General features: G+C 21.5%; 2 protein-coding genes across 3 annotated transcripts; both read right to left on the bottom strand.

Annotated features, from left to right (window-relative positions):
- Nucleotides 1–860: 860 nt before the first annotated feature.
- Nucleotides 861–9,333, bottom strand: LOC127276845 (alpha-tocopherol transfer protein-like). Of its 2 annotated transcripts, XM_051297529.1 has the most exons (8): nucleotides 9,243–9,330; nucleotides 8,807–8,892; nucleotides 6,830–7,066; nucleotides 2,226–2,317; nucleotides 1,871–2,113; nucleotides 1,353–1,547; nucleotides 1,030–1,201; nucleotides 861–951 (listed from the first exon to the last, which is right to left on the bottom strand). In XM_051297529.1, the coding sequence occupies exons 3-8, from the start codon at nucleotides 7,038–7,040 to the stop codon at nucleotides 917–919; spliced, it is 948 nt and encodes a 315-aa protein (XP_051153486.1). In that variant the 5' UTR covers nucleotides 7,041–7,066; nucleotides 8,807–8,892; nucleotides 9,243–9,330; the 3' UTR covers nucleotides 861–916. The 2 variants fall into 2 exon arrangements, with proteins under 2 accessions (XP_051153486.1, XP_051153485.1); XM_051297528.1 differs by having other exon boundaries at nucleotides 8,807–9,333.
- A 1,463-nt stretch (nucleotides 9,334–10,796) lies between these two features.
- On the bottom strand, nucleotides 10,797–20,421 carry LOC127276800 (retinaldehyde-binding protein 1). The gene is made up of 5 exons (XM_051297454.1): nucleotides 20,172–20,421; nucleotides 14,550–14,890; nucleotides 12,524–12,652; nucleotides 11,997–12,231; nucleotides 10,797–10,995 (listed from the first exon to the last, which is right to left on the bottom strand). The coding sequence occupies exons 1-5, from the start codon at nucleotides 20,296–20,298 to the stop codon at nucleotides 10,964–10,966; spliced, it is 864 nt and encodes a 287-aa protein (XP_051153411.1). The 5' UTR covers nucleotides 20,299–20,421; the 3' UTR covers nucleotides 10,797–10,963.
- Nucleotides 20,422–22,368: the final 1,947 nt, after the last annotated feature.

Below are 22,368 nucleotides of genomic sequence, written 5' to 3' on the forward strand. Positions count from 1 at the left end.
TCTATGTTAAAAAAAATCATTTTATAAACATTCTATTTTTACGAATGTTTTTTTAAAAGTATATATTATATATAGTTTATAATGAATTATAATACTTAAAAATGCTCTCTTCACAACGTCCTTACATTAAAAAAAAAAAAAAAAAAAAAAAAAATATTTAAATTAATTTTGATTTGATAAAATAAATGTCGGTAAATTAGTTTCAAATAATTTTTTATTCTCAATAACAATTTTTATACATTATAAATACATATCAAAATCTTTTTAATTGATAATAAAAGTATTGTATATTATATAAATAATAATTTTTTTTATTACGATTATACATATATGAATATTATTAAATAATGAAACAAAATTTTTTATCAAAATTTACAAATAATGGAAATAATGTATCAAAAATCAATTATATATGTATATATACAAATAAATATATAAGTGTATTTAATAAAATCATCTGATATTTGTATATAAGTACATTAAAATATTTTATTGTTATAATTAAAAATTTTCTAATATATTAATATCTAATCTGGGAAATATATTATATATATATATATAGAAATTGTAAATAAATTTATATAATCATTGGGAATGTTATAATTAATTTTAATTATTTACTTTTAAGTTTCAATAAAAACGACCTCTCTTTTAAAATTAAATATTATAATTATTTAAATATCTTATTTTTAGACAATATTTTTCCCAAAAATTACTTTCTTTTCAGTATTTTACTAAAATAATATAGTTATATTAGGATCTGTACAAACTTGACAAAAAAAAAAAAATATTCAAATTTGTACTATATCCAAAACTAACAATAGAATTTCTAATATTGTTTACTTCAACAAATGATAAAATGAAAAAATACTAAAGTTTATTTAAAAGAAAATTGTTTTTAATTCAAAATTGAATTTTAACTTTTTGAAGAATATCCCCAAGTACAGCCCGCTGCAATAAAAGAAAATAAATTTTAATTAAAATTTCTTTCTTAAAATTTATTAAAAATTTTGCATAAAAATAAAATACCTTGAAATTCTTCTTCATATGCTTGAAAATATTCATAAAGTGCTTCACCAATTGGTTCCGTTGGCATATTAAAACTACCACCATATTCAGTTGGAATTGCTTTAGCGTCTAATTGCTCTAACAATGATTCTCTATTTGTTCCATGAAAATGTATCCTTTTTCGCAATTTTTCCTAAAAAAAAGAAAAATTTTTTTAATACCTATTTATAATTTTTTTGTTGAGAAAAACCATTTAATTTGAAAAAAAAACAACTTATTTTTCATTAAAATAGATGATAAAAATCTATGAATATTATTATGCGATAAGAGAGAAATTTACATACGTGAATGAAAGGTTTGAAAATAGCGAAAACCATGTTGAATATGTATGGTTGATTGACAATATGGACACCTTTGAGTCGACAGGGTAAACACCTTTGAACCCACTCCAAAACTGCACTTGCAAAACTTGGTGTAAAGTGTGTCACGTGACCTAAACTAAGACCCTCCATATCCAAAATTACATGAACACCTGAAACCTAAGAAATACGGATCCAATTTTACAAAACAAAAAAAGGATTCATTAATTAAAATCATATATATGTGACATTGTCTGAAAAATGGTTGTTATCGATCCGAAAGAAAGAAATAATTCTTCTTATTATAAACAATTTGCAGTCGGAGAAAAGGGAATTTTTTTAAATAACAAAAACTCTTTTTTCTTTTTTTGGTCAAATTGCAATAATATAAAATCATATATTATAAAATAAATAATACAACTATTATAATTAATTAAGAGGAACCAAAGTTTCTTCTGTAAAGTTAATTAAAAAATTTGCCTAATTAAAATTATGAAAATCACCTGAGTAATTGGTTCACACATGGCCGCCTCCAAGCATAACATTACACCTCTGAATATTTGATCCAACGTAACTTGTTTTGGCTTCCATTTTTTGCCACTTTGAATTATTAAAATTCTACATCCATCTGAACGTTCCGGAAGGAAAGTTAAAATACCGGATACCAAAACAGCTTTTTCATTTTTTGGTATCAACGCTTTGCAATATCGTGGATTATTGAGACGGAATAAATAAAATCTTTTCATCTGTTCAACAAAAAAAAAAAAAAAAAAAAAAAACACATAATTTTATACAATAATTTACAGTTTCTTTTTGGTTTCAATAGTTTAATATGGTAATTTTAATTTTTATATTTACTAAATCAAAAGTGCTTTTTGCATCCCATTTAACGGGTCTCAAGAATTTATATAAAAATTCATCTTCATCCAGTATCACCAAGTCAGGTTCCTCTAGAACGAATATAATAAATTTCTTTAAATTCAATATATATAATTATTTAATAAAAAAAGTAAATATAAATAATCAAAATCATTTAGAAGTCAGAGTTTATCTGAATATTTTTATTTGTGAAAGAAATTAATAAAAAAAAAATTTCACAACGTTTCAACACCAAAGTTGGTATCCTCTACAAATGTTTTCATCAAAAAATCTATTATATTGTTAAAATAATTAATTTTAATTATTTATAGAAGTACATTTTTCTTTGATATAATTAACCAAATTTTATTGTAAAATTTTTTATAACTATAGAGAAAAAAAAATTTGTTCAATGTAAACCAAACTTTTTTTTTTTAATTTTATTTTTATAAATTATAAATAACAATAATAATTATTAAACTAATTTACATTATACAAATATTGATTATTATTGAATAGTATTCTCAAAAATTAAGTGCGTGACTTGAATTATTTATTTACAAAATTCAATGATTTACATAATAATTTTTATAATTAATGAATTCTTATTCATTTGCTGCAGTACGTTGTGTTCATGTTTAACATATATATATATATATATACATTGAGAGTTATTATACATTTCCGGCAGTGAATTCAAGAAATCAAATTCAAAGTCATTAAAACTCTAATAAATATCCTAAACAATATAAGTAGATGCCAATAATACAATTATAATTAGAAAAAGATAAATGTATATAAATGTTCCGGAAACAAAAGTTTTATATAATAATTTTAAATTGTTATAATTTATTTGATTAATTTATTGCAATTATTTATTTACACAGAATAAGAGAGAAATTTTTTTTTTTTTTTTGAATTTTTATAGAATTGTATTATTTTATTATTTATCTAAGAAATAATAAAAGTTTAATACAATTCAAATAAATAATAATATAAATAAAATATAACAAAAAAATTTTTGTAGATTTTCAATTTGAATGAACGATTTCAAAACAGTGTGTGCATTATTCAACGAAATATTCAGACGCAAAGTTATTATTATTACCATAATGCTAAGTAACTCTTAAAGATTATTGCCTTTACATTGTAAAATAATATTACATAACTAATATCGTGAGATGTAATATATAAATGTGAAACGAATAAAATTTTTTACCAAATTTATTAAAAAAAAAAAAAAAAAAAAAAAAAAAACTTCAAAACTTTATAAAAATAATTATTTGTTTTTTAATTAATAAAAATAGTAATAACAATTTTTTTTTTAGCCTACTGTAATATACAATTTTATTTTCAAAAATAAAAAACAAATCATTAAAAGTTACGACAGTGTGTAAGTAAAAAAGTGAATTATATTATTATTAATAAATATATTTTATTTTAATCAACCAATAATCGTGATTGTTTGCCAATAATTTTACAATAAGTATATCATTATCAGTAAAAACAAAAGAGAATAAAATATATATTTATCAAGGTCAACAAGAATTTTTTGAATCATTTTAGTTTCGTAATCAGTTGAATTCACATAAAAAAAAAAAACATTTCCAATTCTTTCGAGTGTACTCAATGATGCAAAGTACCGTCCAAAAATGTGTACTTCTCAATTTTATGGAATTTTGTTAACCTCGTTCCATATATACATTTTACATAATCACAACGGAATCATTAGATAATCCAACAATTCGTTGGCAGTCGAACAAAAAAAAAAAAAATGATTCATATTTCTTTCTCAAAAAAAAAATCACTAAAAAAAATAAAAACAAAATAAACCGAAAAAAACAATTTTTAACCAAATTAATTATCAACAACTTTTTTAATTTAATTATTTAAAAATTTATTTAAAAAAATTTTCCAATTAAAAAATAAAAATTGAAAGAAAGAAAAAATTATCATATTTTAGTTAATTGATTTTAATGAAAGTTTTAAATGATTAATTCATGAATTTGTATATGTGTGTATGCACGTAATTAAAATAATTGGCATGAATTAAACATTCGATTGTTGAAATGAAGGAAAATATTTACTATTTTTTTTTTGCCATCTCTCTCTGAATTTGGTCAATTATCATTAATATAATGCAAAAAAAAAAAAAAAAAAAAAAAAAAAAAAAATGAAAGGAATTTCTTTCTATTCTCAATTTCACTCTTATTTTCTCTGGTTACTTCAACGCGTGACCGGATTTATGCGTTTCGCTTTTAGTTCTTACAACACATGGTTGCATTCGATGCAAAGAGGAAAAAAAAAAGAAAAAAAAACCGATGGAAAGCAAAAAAAAAAAAAAAGCCTTTCACAAGGAAAAAAAAGAGCAAAATCTCACGCAATTCGCTTATTGTACATATAAGATTCATGCAAGACTCATTTAGATAAGTCGAGAGGAAATGAAATACTGAACTTTCGTCAAAAATCATAATATGTACCGAAGTCGAGGGAAATGACGTCAAGGCTATTATACGTGAATGACCGTAAAATGCAAAAAACCCGTTGCTATAAAACTGGTTTTTAACTATTCAGTGTCCACTTTTTTTCTTTTTGTTTTGTTTATTATCCAATTAAATTGATGAAATAACTAATAAAGTGAAAAGTAGAACGTCTGACGTTTCGCAAAATAAAAAAAAAAAAAAAAAAAATAATGAAGCAAACGAGAAGAAAATAAAAGAGTTCATTTACTTCTTTGTAGACTTCGTTTGAGACTTTATTTTTACGGTTTCGCGAATGTTACCATAGAAAAAAATTTATTTTATTTATTATTTTATTATTAAATATAAATAATAGATTACTTGACTGTTATCAAATAAATATTTATTTGTATCAAATAATTATTAACTGAATCAAATAATTATTATTTAATGTAATTGAAAAAAATTTATTTCAAATACAGAAATTATTATTGATACGAATACGCAGTTTTATTTGATTCAAATAAAAATTACTTGATCAAAATAAATATACCAAATAAATTTTTTTCAATCTATTCACCTTGAATTTTAAATAAAATATTTTAATTATTTGATTGAAAATATTTATACTCAATTTTATAATTACACTGAAAAAAAATTATTTAATTCAAATAAAAATTATTTGGTCCAAAATAAGTGTTTATTTTGATAATAGCCAAGTACCCGATTATTTGAATCAAATAATTTTTTCTTCAGTTTATTAGTATTTAAAAAAAAATCAAAATTAATCAAATTCGCAGAAAATTAAAAGGCATTAAAATAAGCTGCAACGCTTATTATTTTAATCCATTTTGCTTACTCTCTAAATCTGAATTAGTAAAAATGTTTACTAATTTGAATTAGTGACTCACTTTTTGCTTCTGAATTAGATAAATTTTACTAATTGTTAGTAAAAGTTACTAATAATTAGTAAAATTTTACTAATTCAGAAGCAAAAAGTGAGTCACTAATTCAAATTAGTAAACATTTTTACTAATTCAGATTTAGAGAGTAAGCAAAATTGGATTAAAATAATAAGCGTTGCAGCTTATTTTAATACCTTATAATTTTCTGTGTTAATATTAATATAATTAAATAATTAATAATGTTATAAAACAGTTAAATTATTAAATATAATAGAAGCGTTATATTGAATTGATCATTTATATTTAAAAAATAAATTAAAACCGTGCATATATTAAAAATATTCCTACTTCATAAATTAAATATATTTCTGTCAAGTTTGTCGTGGGTTGAAAGTTATTCACCTTGATTTTTGAACTTTGAAAAAAAAAAAAAAAAAGAACGATTTCATGGTAAATGTTTTTTTATATAGGAAATTAATTCCACATAAATCGTTTTATTAGTTCTCTAATATTTCTCGAGGTTAATACTGATGAAGACTTGTTTTTGCATCATTTTATATGTACGTCATTTAATTATTATATCATGCATTTTTCAATAGGAGTTGAATTCGTGTGAACTTGCATTAAATCTAATTATACAATTTTACCTTGCAACACTACTAATTATTATAAGTCAATTTTTATAATAAAAGGTGGAAATAAACTTTTTTTTCCAAGAGTTAATCCAGATTAACGTAAAGATATATACATATAAACTGATAAAAAAAATTGATTTCAAATGATGGATCGATTATTACAAATAATATTTTTAAAAAAATGAAATAAATGAATAAATAGATAAAATAAAAAGTTATTTTTTGAAAAGTTGTTTATTTTTAAGGTTACATTAAAAAGTTACTTTAAAAAATAACATTAAAAAATTACTTCAAATAGTTGCACCAAAAAGTAACATTAAAATGTTACTCCAAAAAATTTCTTCAAAAAGTAACTTTTTCTAAAAGATACTTTTTCAAACATTAATTTTTTTTTTACTTTAATAATTTATACATCAAAGAGTTACTTTAAAAGGTTACTTTAAAAAATTAATGTAACTTTTTCAAAAAGTTATTTTTTTAATACACTTGTTTTTAAATAGTCCTCTTGGAAAAGTATAATATTTCAAAAAAGTTACTTTTTTAAAAAGAAAATAACTTTAAAATATATATATAAAAAAAAAAAAAAATGAAAATTTTTATATTACCTCTAAGAAGTTTTCTTAATTCTTCTAAGCCACGTTTTACATTTTCGGGAGTTTCATTTAATTCTCTTAGCGCTTTTTCAGCATAAAATTCATTAAAATCTTCAGGCTCGATTTTCATTAAATGTTTTCCTAATTTAATTGGCGGTGTTTTTCTTGCTCTCTCAATTAGCGATTGTTGAGTGCCTGGTTTACATATCTTTGCCGTTGTCATGATGAAAAGAAGAAGGAAAAACTTGTCTGAAAATTTAAATTTTTTATAAATAAATAATAATTTTGAAATTTATTTTTTTTTTATAGCAACATATATTGTAATATGTAATTATTATTATTATTTATTAATATTGTAATATATATTTATAATTTATGATCTTTGGTTTCTAATTAAAATTTAAAGAATTATTTCTTAAAAAAAAAAAAAAAAAAAAAAATTGTATCTAATTCCCAATTTTTTCATTTAATTCATTTATTAGATATGTATCTGAAATATTATAGAATACTCTTGAATTAAATTTAAATGTAAACTATTGAACTCTAATTTATATTCTGAATTTGAAATTATTTTCTGTGTAAACATTAACGTTGAATGACTCGTAAATTCTTATAATTATAGTTTTTGTTAGATGAAACTTTGTAAAGATCCTTTAAAATATGATTTAAAAATTTTATTTAAAAAATCACGACACTCTGATATTTGCAATGTATTTTTTTATTTATTTCAAAAATTTTTTTTTGCATTTTTTCAACATTAAAAATTTAATTTTAAATTTAAAACTTTTTCAACATGCGTAGAGCATTCTTCCTTCAAAACGCTTCAATCAAAAAGTAAAAGTTTTTTAATTGGCTTAAAACTTTGTCAATTTTTTTGTCCTTTTTATATGAGAATAATCAATCCCTAAAATATTAAATTATATTAAATAAAACATTGTAAATATATTTGTGTTCAATTATATATAGATCATTTTATTTTATTTCATTGTATTATTGTGCAATTTAATTAAAGTGAATTAAAATTTTAAATTTGTATTTTTATCTTTAAATTTTTGTTTAATGTTTTAATATTTTAATATTAATTTAATTTAATATTGTATTACAAGTTTATATGTGTATACCGAAAGTCCGTTCAAAGCTGAAAGGCGCATGAAATATGAATAATAAATAAAACATTGTAAAAAGACGATTAAAATTTTGATATTTAAGTGCTTGTCACATTTTTTATTTGTGTAAAAACAACATTATTATTTTAAACAAATAAATAGTTATTTACTTCTAAGAAAAAAAATTTATTTTTATTTATAATTCAAATATATTTAGTTTTTTTTTGTTATTTGAGAATGAAATACTAAAACTATTGAACTTTACTTAAAATAAATCAATTAATTTTTGTAAATTTTAAATAATAAAAACTATTTCATAATGCATTTTCTTATTATCAATATTGAGATACTATACAAACGGATGATTAAATATTTATAGATAAGAAAATCTACAATCAGTCTACAATAATTACATTGGCATATGATTTTGTAACATGTACATTAAATCAAAAACATAAACCATTTTCTTTTTTTGTAAAATAAATAATAAAATAAGTATAAATATAAATAAATTATAACAATAGAAATAAAAACTAATTAAAAATTATTTAAAAACAAATATAAATCCAACAAAAAATTTGTTAATATATATTGAAAATAAATTAAAACTATAATATTGAATTAAAAGTAAACATTTTTTTAAAAATAACAATTAAGCCAAATAATTCCCAGCACTAGACTTATATTAATTTTTTCATTAACAATAATATAAACAATGAAATATTTTTTTCTCGAAATTCTATTGAAAATAAATTTAAAAAAAAAATTATTATTGTAAAACAAAATGGAATATACAATTATAAATTACAAATTTTATGGCTTAATTGAATTCAATTTACGTACATCGGAAAAAAAAATGATAAAATGTAAAAGGTCAACGTACCCTCCTTTCTTAGAGTTGTTGATGAATGCTACAGTACTTCAGAGTTTACGTTTTTGCCTCTTTCAATTCAACTCTGTATGCGGATGCTGTAAATTGTAAAAAAAAAAAAAAAACATCCACTCTACATGCAACTTGTTGATTATATAAAATATATATATTAATTTATTTCAATTTTTCAAACAATTAATTATAATCAATCATTTATAAAAAAAAATTTTAAATAGAAAATTATTTTTATACACTTTCTTTACAATGCGATAAATTTATAAAGGAAAAAGAAATCGATAAATTTTTGAAAATAATTTTAGTATTTGCAAATTTGCAAAAAAAAAAAATAATAATAATAATAATAATAATAAACAAACAAAATGGCACAATTGTCAAACAAATAATAATAATAATAATTTAACAATACAAGAAAAACTGTCAAACGAACATTGATTTTGCAGACTTAAGTATAAAGAAAGGACTTGTGGTCAAGAAATGACCAGAGAGGTGGACTTCACAGAGAAGACTGTCTTCTAGTTAGTTGAAAGAATAGTACGAGTAAAAAGTATTGCGCCTTCCCCACTTATTCTGCTTGAAAGACCATGGAGCATACCACAGATTTGACCTGATGATGAATTTTTAATCAAAACTCCTTTATCACAAATCATATATTATATATAGTATTCAATTTAATTTTCATTTAAATGACAGAACCATCATTGAAAAAGAACGATATTTTCATTTTGAGAATATATAATCTTGGCTCCTTTTTTTAAGAACAATATTTTATTCTTACAATTTAGAATATATATATATATAATCTTAAATGAGATTAACATTATTAAAATAAGAATATCTTTTTTAATTTAAGACGATTTTTGAAAATATATTCTTAAACTTAGAATATTTTTTGTTTGGTGTTTTTGTATTCACTGAAGAAATAATATTATTCTACATTTTTTATTTTACATTTTATTTTACGCTTACAATTAAAATAATTATAATCCTAAATGAAACTAATATGTTCTTTTAAATAAGGATATTTTAAAAATTTTATTCTAAAAATTAGAATATTGTTTTTTTTTGTGTTTATATATCCACTGAAGGAATAATATTAACAATTTAGGAATAAGAATTAAGAAAACATATATTTCAATCGATTTAATATTTTAAAGAATGAAGTTCCCAACAAAATTAAGAAGCGCATGATTATCCCATAAAAATCATATTAGCTTTTGAATTTTGATTTGAAAGAATTTTATTAGATATAAATTATATTTTTTTTAGACGAATTTTTATTTTTCGTATCAAAAATTTGACACAATTTCTTTTTAAACAAATTTTTTATTCTTCAGAATTCTTCAAACGTCTTTCTTTCTTTCTTTCTTTCTTTCTTTTGTTTTAATGGCCTCTGGATTCTTAAAACGTCGAATTTTCATTTGTCCAAAATTGTAAATGACCGAACAAATAATTAACAGAAAAATTTCGGCGCGTTTTTTAAAATTGACCAATCAGAAATTGGCAATAAAATCGTGATTGGTCAATTTTAAAAAATGCGCCGAAATTTTTCTGTTGATTCTTTGTTCGGCCATTTGCAATTTCGGATAAATAAAAATTTGGCGTTTTAAGAATTTCGTTAGAATAAAAATTTGTTCAAAAAGAAATTGTGTCAAATTTTTAATACGAAAAATAAAAATTCATCTACAAAATATAATTATATCAAATAAAATTCTTTCAAATCAAAATTCAAAAGCTAATATAATTTTTATGGGATAATCATGCGCCCCAAAATTAAATTAAATTTTCTCGTAAAATACTGAATGGATTGAATTGATAATTTTTGATAAAAAAAAAAATAATTCTTTATCAGAAACTAGAAATTTTTGTATATATAAAAATGTTAATTGAATTTTCTTTTGCAATTAAAAATTTAATAATAATAATAATAATAATATAATTAAAAATAATTATCATTATAGGATTATGTTAACAAACAACAGTATTATATGTGAAAATAAATTTATTGTCCAAATATACTAATTCGTATGCACAATAATTTAGAATAAATTTATTTAATTTAAAAATGCAACAACTATAAAAATTATGTTGAATCGATAATTATCATTTAAATTATATACGCGAACATTGGACGAAACTGATGCGATTCGCTCACTTATTGCGGAATCCAAAAGTGTTCCATTCTGCAAACAAAAATCAAATTGACACCTTTTTTTTGTAATAAGAAAAAGTTATTTTTTTTTTTTTAACTTTTAAGGCGTTGAAAGAATTTTTATTGTGAAATTTTATTGTCCATTGCCTTATATTGACGTCTAAAGTGCAAGTTACAGATTTCTTTTGAATTTTATGATCAGTGTGATGTAATAATGATTTATGTATTAACAACGGATTTTAGCATAAAATTCATATTCTAAGCAAGTGAAATCTAATATATACGCGAAACGTTAAATTTTATCGTATAATTTTTTTTTTGACTAATATTCGCAATTGTTATAAATTTTCTAAATTTCTAAATTATTTATTATTTTCTAAATCTGAATTAGTGAGAAGTGAGCTACTAATTTAAATTAGTAAGAATTTTCACTAATTTTTAGTCACATTTTACTAAAACTTTAGTAAAAAAATTTAAAACTACTACACGGCAAAAAAAAGAATTGCATACAGATGCTAACTGATGTTTGCTATCGGATCTATCAAAATTAGTAACCACAGCTAAATTTTTTGCTATAACAACGAAAAAGTTTGTTGTGATAAACAATATCAGTCTTAATATTTAAAAATTTACTGTCACAGCAAACTTTTTTGACTCCACAGCAAAATTTTTCTATGCGTGTAGTAATATTTTACTAAAAATTAGTAAAAGTTCTTACTAATGTGAATTAGTAGCTCACTTTTACTAATTCAAATTTAAAGAGTAAATTTTCATTGTTTTTTGTATATCGCTTTTATCATAGATATATTAATTAATTTATTGTTTTTTTTTTTTTTTGGTCTATTAAAGAAAATGAATTAATAAAAATTGATAAATTATTATTAAAAATTGTCTATAAAGTATTTATAATACGAGAAAAATATGCTAACTAATTCGAGAACTTGTAAAAAAAATGAAATTAATTATTAATAATTATAATTTAAATAAAATAATTAAATTATAAATAATTTTATAATTAAAAATGAAATTTACCTTTGCATCTGTCTTCGTATTTAAGAATAGCAGGATACCAATCAGCACCTGTGTAATCAATTTCAGGTAAATCTCCACCATAATTCTTTGGTAAATGACTAGCAGCCATATGAGTATGAAGGGAGGACATTTTTGTTCCATGGAAGAACATTCTTTTCTTCAATTTTTCCTTAACGAATGGTTTAAACATTTGCCAAACCATATTGAAGAGGAATGGTTGTTTAACAAAATGAACCTGTATAAAAGTAGTTTATTTATTTCTCTTTCTATATAATTATTTTATTTTACTTCCACTATAATTTTTTTCATTTCTATTTTTTTATTTTATTTAACTTTATTTTTTCCCTATGTTACTTTGTCATTTAATTATATTATTTTAATTAATATATATATATATATATAGTTTAATTCAATGAATTATTTTAATCTATTATAAATCATTTTGAAAAATTTAAACTTTTTTTTTTTTTACTTCCAATATAAATCTAAATTGGAAAATATTTGCGATATTCATATATTGCAATTACCTCTTTTAATCGAAGAGGCATAGCATCTTGAATAAAGGTCAAAAGTCGCATGCAAAAAGCAGGTGTCAAGCCCATAACTTGTTTCATGGAAAGTCCATCGAAGTCCATGATTACAACTACGCCATGAACCTATAATATGTATATAAATAATAGTTTTAAAAAATTAAAACACATTTTTTAAAATTAAAAACAATTTTTAAATGGAAAATTTACTAAAAAATATTATTATTATTATTATTATTATTATTATTATTATGTACTTTGTATAAATAATGTATAATACTTTCATTTAGTTTATTTTATTTAAAATTTAATTTATCCCAACGTGAGTAAAATTTTCATCGTGGACAAAGAAAATGTAATTTACGTCAAAGGTATGTATATATATATATGTATATAGAAAGGGTATATGTATGACCCTAAAATAAATTCAATTAAACTGGTACCAGAGAGGACAAAGTTTTGAAAAGTTTCAAAGTTCAAAGTTATTTCTTGATCAATATTAGATAAAGTGATAAGAAACGCGACTGAAAAAGACTAAAGTATTAATAATTGCATTTTATAATTTTTCTTCTTATCAGAAATTAAAGTACAATTGAAATAAAATGACAAGTAATTAAAATTAATCAAAAAAGATTTGTGTGATAATTGCAGAAATATAAAATTATCGGCTATAAAAATAACAATTTTTATAACAATAAATAATTTTGTTCTACATGATGTTTCTTTAAAAAATATTCAAATTTTAAAAAATAATATATAATAAATAAATTTAAAAAATTAAAGCAATAAAAATACTAAAAAAAAACAAAAAAATTGTTATACATATTTATTTAAAAAAAAAAATCATACATTACGTGATTTTCACCCATTTCATTTGACTTTTGTTAAATAACAGAGTTTGATTATTACGTAACGAATAAAAATTGCTCTGAGTAGACAACTTTTTGATGTGCAATTTACTTCTATATAACGTTAGAATACGAAAAATTTAATCTAAATATTTTCAAAAAATAAATTTTTTTGTTTCTTTTAATAAATAAAACATCATTTTTTTTTTATTATAAATTATATTGAAATGTTAGAGGGTCACTTTATCTAAAAAAATATTTTCTAATCTATATATTATTTTCTAAAAAGAAAAGCCTTTTCTAGCGAAATTACATGTATTTTTTTAAAAGAAAATTTTCTTAAAACTTTAGATTTTGAAAATAGTTTTCTGTAAACGTAATTTTTTTATAAAATATATTTTTTCTAAAAGTAAAATATCTATATTTTATAATAATAAAACAAAATTTACCAAAAAACAATACTCCAGAGCAAAATTTTCATTTTATAAACATAAATTTTAATTTTAAAACCACTTTTCATGAAGAAATTACTTAAAATTTTTTATTAATTTCAATTTTAACAGAATAATTTTAATGCTCAGAGAAAATGATAAAACTTTTGCCAAGTTGTTTGTTGACACAAGAAAAAAATCGCAAATTTCAAAAAAGAATATAAATTTAGAATTTGAATTTTATAATAACAATTTTAAAATGTAACATCAATAGAAAACAATTTTAGAAATTAAAACATTTAATTAGAAAATAAATTAATAAAAGAAAAATATAAAAAAAAAAATTATAAAATAATTTTAAAAAATAATACTACAATCATTCTTGAAATAATAATTTTTCGACGAATATATTCGACAAATTTTCATAAAATTTAACATGAAAGTTTATTCATCAAGATGTTTTAAATTTCATTTAGCTTTTAAAGTAAAAGAAAAATAGAATAATTATAATTATTTTTAATACTATTTTTAACACACTAACAAAAAATTTTATTTGATTCAAATAATCGGTTACTTGCAAATAAATATTTATTTGATAATATTAGTCAAATAAATTTTGTTTAGTGTAATAATAATAATAATAATAATAATAATAATAATAATATAAAATATTAAAAATAAATTGAAAATCGAATTAAATTTTTATACCTATATAATAAATTAAAAACAAAAATTGAATTTTACCTGAGTTTCAGGTTCAAGAACTGCAGCTTCATGAATGAGGTAAAAGATACGGAACATTTGATCAGCATTGACTTTAGATGGATCCCATGATTTTCCTGCATTTACAATAAGAACTCTTCTTCTTTTATTATCCCTATTTTTCATGACATTCACAACATTGTTTTCGAGAAATGCTTGTCTTTCATCTGCTGGCATTAAATTATTTAATAACGAAGCGTTATTTTGTTTAAATTCTGCACATCGTTTCATTAAAGCGTATGCACTGTCTGGATAGAATTTGCATGGCCTCAAAAAAATTATCAAAAAACTATCGTCTGTTCTAAAGTGAAGGGATGTATCATCTGAAAATTTAAAAAAAATTTTGTATAAATAAAATTTTATTAAAACGTAAATAAAATTTTTTTTTTTGAAATAAATATAAATAATATTTAATTAAAACAATTTCTTTAAACTACTTAATTAACAAACAACTAATAATTAAAAAAATTTTTAAATATAATTTGAAAATCAATGTAAAGTACTGAAATATGCCTATATAGAATAAATAATAAAAAATTAAAATAAATAAAAAAATTAATATTTAATTTTATTTAATTAGAAAAAATTAATAAAAAATAATAATTAAAAATAAAATTGTATAAATAAAGAAAAAATAGAGAAAAGAATTCTATTTATTGACAAAATGTTTAAAGGCATCCTACGCATATGCAACCTGTAATACTTTCAAGTAATATTGCGATAGGTTTGTCAGGATTCTTACAAACAAAAACATTAGAAAATATCAAAAATTAAAAATGTTATAAAATTAAATTTTTTTAAAAATAAACTAATGTAATCAAATAATTTTTTACAATAAAAATCATATGATATATATAAAAATCTATTGTGTATAGTTAAATGTTGCATAACAAATATTTTTATACATTATAAATATAATACGTAAGATACAAACATTTAGAAAAAGTTTATTGTTTATTGTATATTATTATTTTTTTTTCTATGAAAATTGAATTATCATGAAAAATATCGTATTTTTAATAATTTAATTCATTATAACAATATGCAATAAAGTTTGGAATTTTTTGATATTTATATGCGCAACATTTATATTGACATGTTTTTATGAAGAAAATTTATGACTTTTTTTTCATAATAAATAAAAATTAAATTGAGAAATCGTTACTTTTTTAAAATTATTCAACACAATTTAATCATTTGAAATATTCATTTATAATGTATAATATATAGTTTTCTATGTTTTATAAATAAATACTTGTCATTATTATATTATTTAAATAACAACAATGTTGAATAAGTATATCTATTATGTATAAAAAAGTTATATATAGAAATATATGTTAAAAAGTTTATTATCTTAAATGTTACTCTCTATAAATAATTGAATTAGGTGAAATTTCACAATATTTAACAGTGTCGAGAAAAATATTTTGTTTTATGACTAAAAAAAATTCATTCCCCAACGTTTTACGTAATTGTATAAACATTTTTCCTTATATTTATATACTTTTCCTTAAAAATATATTCATAATTATTTTTTCTATTACATTTGATTTGCAATTAATTTTCATTTCACAAAATTTTTATCTATAAATAATCTAAAATTTATTTTTAACATCGTATTATTCAAAATTTTAAATATACAAAATTAAAGTAAAAAATTATAAATTAAACATGGTTTTCTACCACGAAAATTGTGGGACAATAAGTACTTCTGGATGGTTTTATTTATTATAGAATTTAGAATTTTCAATTTAAACAAACTGTCCGAATATATATAAAAAAAAATCATTTGTCACTTTGAATTTCAAAAAGTTTTTGTCCATATAAAATATAAAAGATCATTTGAAAATTATAAAAAAAATTAATAGGATTTAGTAATTTTGTTTTGGAAATGCGTATATTTTCTGAAATATTTATTCTAAAATTAGAAAAATGAAATTGGAAAAATCGATAGGAGAAAAAATTTACTTATTATTTGTGTAATCAAACTTTTTTTAGTTTTAAAATTTATATGTATATATAAAAATTATTTCAATTTTTTATCAGACAAGAAAAATGTTATTATAATTTAACCAAAATTTTTGTTGTGCCAATGAATAAAAATTTAACTATATTTGTTAGTAAAAACTTGTCTGACTTTTTGTTTCAGCAATTATAATAAAAAATAACTAATTTTTGTTAGAAAAATTAACTAAAAAAAATTAGTGAAATTTAACTATAATTGAATTATTTTCCAGAAATGTGTAAATTTAGTTATTTATTGACATAATCTGAAACTGAATTTAACGAATAATTAGTTATTTTTAACTAAAAGATTACACTGAAAAAAAAGGGTTTGGTTTTGACAACAAAACGTTTGGTTGGTACATATTTAAGCAAATATCGAAAGTTCAAATTCTTAACGATAACAGTTTGATATTATCGTATATCGATTGTTTGAATAATAAAACATAATATATATGTGTGTGTGTGTGAAAATGAATCACTGTTTCTGATTTACATTATTATGTTTTGTATTATAGTTAAGCTACGTTCATTGACTCACTGAACTATTTATTCTTATAAAGACAAACAATTATATAGTGTTTTTAAAATAAAAAATTTTTGTTTCATTAATTTCATCTCTTTTGTCATATACAGGTAGTTAAAAAAAAAAAAAGAAAAAATGCAATATTCACTTAGAATTTGTGAAAATTGAAGATTAACGTGGGTGAGTATTTTTATATTTTAATTTAATTGCAAAAGCACAAATGCTAAATTCAACTTCTAAAGATAATACTATCATTATGGCAGAAATTGGCCTCATGTGACCTTCGCTTATATATCCATCTATTTTATAAGCTTGCAAAATTTAATTTATATATTATATAAATATTTCTCATCTTTTGAGATGCAATTTTCATTTTTTTTTGTTTATAATTATTATTATTATTATTATTATTAATAAGAATTTGAATTAAAAACAATATTAGTAATAATAATAATATAATAATTATATATTTATATTAATATTGTGAATTCAATTACAAAAGTAATTAATCTTTCATTGCGGATGCTTATATAAATAAAAATTAAAAATTACCGTGATGCAATTCATCAAAAAAAAAAAAAAAAAGGATGACAAAGAATTATCCTCTAGGTCAAAATTTACATTATACGTAAAGTTGTTGATTTTTTACAGGAGTCAAAGGGCCGATAATTTTAGATCTGTTTTGGCTGATACATCTATAGTCATGCAAATAGGAAGCTATAGATGAAAATTGGTCTCCCCAATTTTTTTGTTACATCACTAATGCAATTTGTTTCGATGCAAAGAAATCATGTTTTTTAACAACAACAAAAAAAAGAAGCCTTCTATATTATGTACATTGAAAAAAACTGGTTTTATGACATGTTATTTTAAGAAATAATAATGATTTATTTAAAGTTATTTTTCTTACAAATTTTTTGAAAATCATTAAATAAAGAATCATTATTCAAACTATAGTTATGTGATATATCATCAATATTTCTTTTTGTTTCGTAAAACTATTTTAGATAATTTAATCACTTTATCTATTTAATTTTTAATCATTATAGCTTTTTAGTAGATTTGTATATATATATATATATATGTTTTTTTTCTTCATTTTTTTACGATTAAAAAAAATATTTTTCATTCAAATTCTACAGTGAAAAAAAAATTTATTTTATTCAAATAATCGTTTTACTTGACTATTATCAAATAAATATTTACTTGAACCAAATAATTTTTATTTAAATTAAATAAACTGTTTTTTTGAACCAATAATAATTTTAAACAAATACCATTTAATCGGCTCAAATAATAATTATTTAATACACAAATAAATATTTATTTAATATAATAGTCAAGTAACCGATTATTTGAATTAAATAAATTTTTTTTTTTCAGTGTACCTGAGTACAAAAGATTTCTGATAAAAATTATATTGAAATTTCTTTCATGTAAGAGAGCGGAAAAATTTATAAGGAAGAAACTTTTCAGTACATAAATTCGTATTATTCAATTTCTTATCCTAAAGACCTTTTATCGTAATAGAGGACCTTTGACTGATATTTTCAGACTTTTATGATAATTTTGTTGAAAACAGTAACTGTGCAAATCGACAGGTTAATTAAACAGTAAATTATACTTTTTTGCCGCTAAAAATAATTTTTAACAAAAATTTAATATTTTCTATTGTATATGTACAATAAAATTATTTTTAAAATATACGTATACAAGAAATGAGTTATTTTTTTCATTAACAATATTTTATTAATATTATTATAATAAATAATATTATTTTATTTCTATTTTTTAAGTCCATTTAAAACAATAAATAAATAATTATAAATAATGTTAACAAATAAAAGAATTGAAAAACTTTTAATTAATAATATCTTGTGTCAATCGTAATTAGAAACGCGACTATTTTTGACATTGTATCTAATCGTAATTATATTATAGTGAGATTTCAAATAAGGCGCGTTGATAAAAAAAAAAAATAATCCTATAAAAAAGACCGATAAGAATAAAAATATTATCTGACTGTAAAATATATTAGGAATTGATTGTACATTACTTTTTTACGTTGATCAAAAAAAAATTGTCTTCAAACAATAGAATTTAAATATACAAAACAAAAAAACATTTGACTCATGAATTCTAGAAAAAAAAATTCACAACTCATTTTTTTTCTTATATGAAAATTATTATTTTTCTATTATTTAATTGTTATTTGACTAAAAACTGTAAAATCTTTATAATAGAGAAAATGACATATTTATAAATTGTTGTTATTCTAATTTATTATCACTTCAGTTTGTTTTGTTTGAAATGTTAAAATCATTCTTTATTGAATTAATGTTTCTATTTTACTATTTTTTGAAATGAAGATATATAATTACATTTATAAATAGATCAAAATTTTTTTCTATTTCAATATAGATCGAAGATTTATTTTCAATGAAACAAAAATTTATACACCAAAATTGATAATAAATTAATTATTATTAAATATGAAAAATATTATTCTTTTTTAATTGATCAAAAATGCATTATCGGATGAAACTTTTTTTTTTGCAATGGACCAAAAATCTTCTTTTAAAGGATTAGTCATTCAATTTTAATATTATATGGATCATAAATATTAATTTGCACTAGGAATAAATTTTAATAGATCAATAATATATTTCAGTGAAATATAAAGATTCATTTTCAAGGGAACATTTTGAATAGAACAAAAATTTGCATTTAATGAACCAATTATTGAAATTTATTACTGGATCAATGATCCATTCTCATTTGTCTTCTCTATATTATAAAAAAATGGACAAAATAATAAAAAAATTTGACTTGTTGAGAATATAAAAACAATAACCGAATTCTCGTTTTTGTTATTAAATATTATACTTGAAACGAATGAGGATCAAAATTGTTCATGACATTAAAAAACAAATCAAACAAAATGATAAATGAAAGAATAAGCAAATAAAATAGAAAAAATGTGAGTAAAAAAAAAAATTTTTTTTTTTAATTTCTTCAAAATAGCACGTTTTTTTTTGAGTCTCGAGGGTGGCAGTAAAATGTGCACTGACCTTCCAAGAGTTTTCTAAGAGCAGTAATGCCATTTTTGACATTGTCTTCAGTTTCCCTTAGTTCCTTGAGTGCTAAGGCTTTTGTATCGGCATCGAGAACAAAATTCTCTTCAATTTGAAACGCCATTCTCAACTTTTGACGACGACGATGATGATTCTTTGATGATCTTCACGTCCAAGCGTCAGCGATATATCTGTGACCACAAGAACGTTGGAGAGGAGACCTCCTCTTGTCCACCATTTCTCGATCCAATCTTTGACCGCCCAAAGTCCAATCGGCTTTTGATTTGACACATAAGTGTCTCACTGATGAGACTTCTTGTGTTCATTCAAAGAACCACGTCACCCACAAGTGTATGTATGTACATATGTATATGCAAGATAAAAGCGTGTCTTGCATTTTCTTCCCTGATAACGAGAGCAACGTGCTCAAGAAACATGTATATATATATATTTTTTTATATATATATATTATTGGTAAGATTATGTTCCTAAGATTTTACAATGATTTTGAAATGGAAATTATTTTTTTTTTATACATTGTTATCGCTATAAAAAAAGAATTGCACTGGCTATCGATGAGACATTGATTATAATGCTAACCAGGTGGTAAAAGATAATTAACATTTTTTTCTGAAATCGATCGGTTATGTTACTAAATTGAATAATCATATTAAAGATGCATGGATATTCCTTAAAATTCATAAATTCGAATTTCCTGTAGATAGAATATCTTATCCCAGATAGCACGTAAGCTTGCAGCAAGCTTGCAGCGCAATATTTCCAACCTTGCATGGCAAGCTTGCAGCAAGCTTCAAATGTCCCACTTAACCCAAGCTTGCATGGTAAGCTTGCTGAAAGATTGCAGTGTAAGGTTACTGCAAGATTGCACAGTAAGAGATTATCGCAAGATTGCTCAGTAAGCTTGCAAGGTAAGCTTATCGCAAGGTTGGTGTAAGGTTGCCAAATAACCTTGCCAATCAGCACAGAAGGTTGCAGCAAGCTTGCCGCGCAATATTGCCAACCTTGCATGGCAAGTTTGCCGCAAGCTTCAAATGTCCCACCTAACCCAAACTTGCATGGTAAGCTTGCTGAAAGATTGCAGTGTAAGGTTACTGCAAGATTGCACAGTAAGAGAATATCGCAAGAATGCTCAGTAAGCTTGCACGGTAAGCTCATCGCAAGGTTGGTGTAAGGTTGCCAAATAACCTTGCCAATCAGCACAGAAGGTTGCAGCAAGCTTGCCGCGCAAGTTTGCTCGGCAACCTTATGGCAAGCTTGCGGAATATAACAAAAAATTTTTTGCGGGGAGGAAATTTATTTTTGTACATACATTGAGCATCAGTTCCTGGGAGGTGAAAAAAATTTACTGCGCAGCCGTAGGTGCTTGTGATTGTAAGTGCGCGCATAGTGCTCATTTTCAATCCAAACTTCTGTGCTGATTGGGGAAGATTATTGACCTTTGCAATCTTACACTGCAATCTTTCGATAAGCTTACCATGCAATCTTGCAATAATCTTACTGTGCAATCTTTCGGCAAAGTTGGCAATATTGCGTGGCAAGCTTGCCGCAAGGTTGCTGCAAGCTTACGTGCTGTCTGGGATAAGATCGAATTTAGCTGCATTTTGTGAATTATATTTTTTATTTAATCGCTGATTTTCTCACCGTCGAATTTTTAAGCTAAATTTTATTTAACAAAATTTCTTATTTAATTAATTATACTATAATAATACTAATTAACGAATGTTTGCTGATATTTTTGCCTCAGAGTCGAAATAAATTTTATTTTATATTTATTTATTTATTTGAATTAAATACAAATTTTTTTTGTATACTAAATAAATTTTTTTATTTAAAATAAATAAAAATTTAGGAGACAAATATATTTTTATTTGCTTATTCAAATAAATTTTATTTGTCTCAAATAAAAGATTTCTCTTCGTACATTTGTACGAAAGGACATGTCCCGTTATGTTTCAAATAAATAAATAAAAAGAATTTTAATTGAACCAATTTTTTATTTATGATTGAAAATATTTTAATAAATAAATAATTCATTTAGCAGAATTTTCATTTAATAGAATTTCGACTAAGCCAAAAATTTTCAAATACAACAGAATTTCTATTTTACCATATCTTTATTTATTTGAAATTTTTATTTGCTGAAAATGATGATTTTTCATTTTGACAAAACTTT

This window comes from Leptopilina boulardi, unplaced genomic scaffold, assembly GCF_019393585.1.
Source record: "Leptopilina boulardi isolate dan_hultmark-lab unplaced genomic scaffold, ZJU_Lbou_2.1 LbouV2_154, whole genome shotgun sequence".
Taxonomy (NCBI): Eukaryota; Metazoa; Arthropoda; class Insecta; order Hymenoptera; family Figitidae; genus Leptopilina; species Leptopilina boulardi.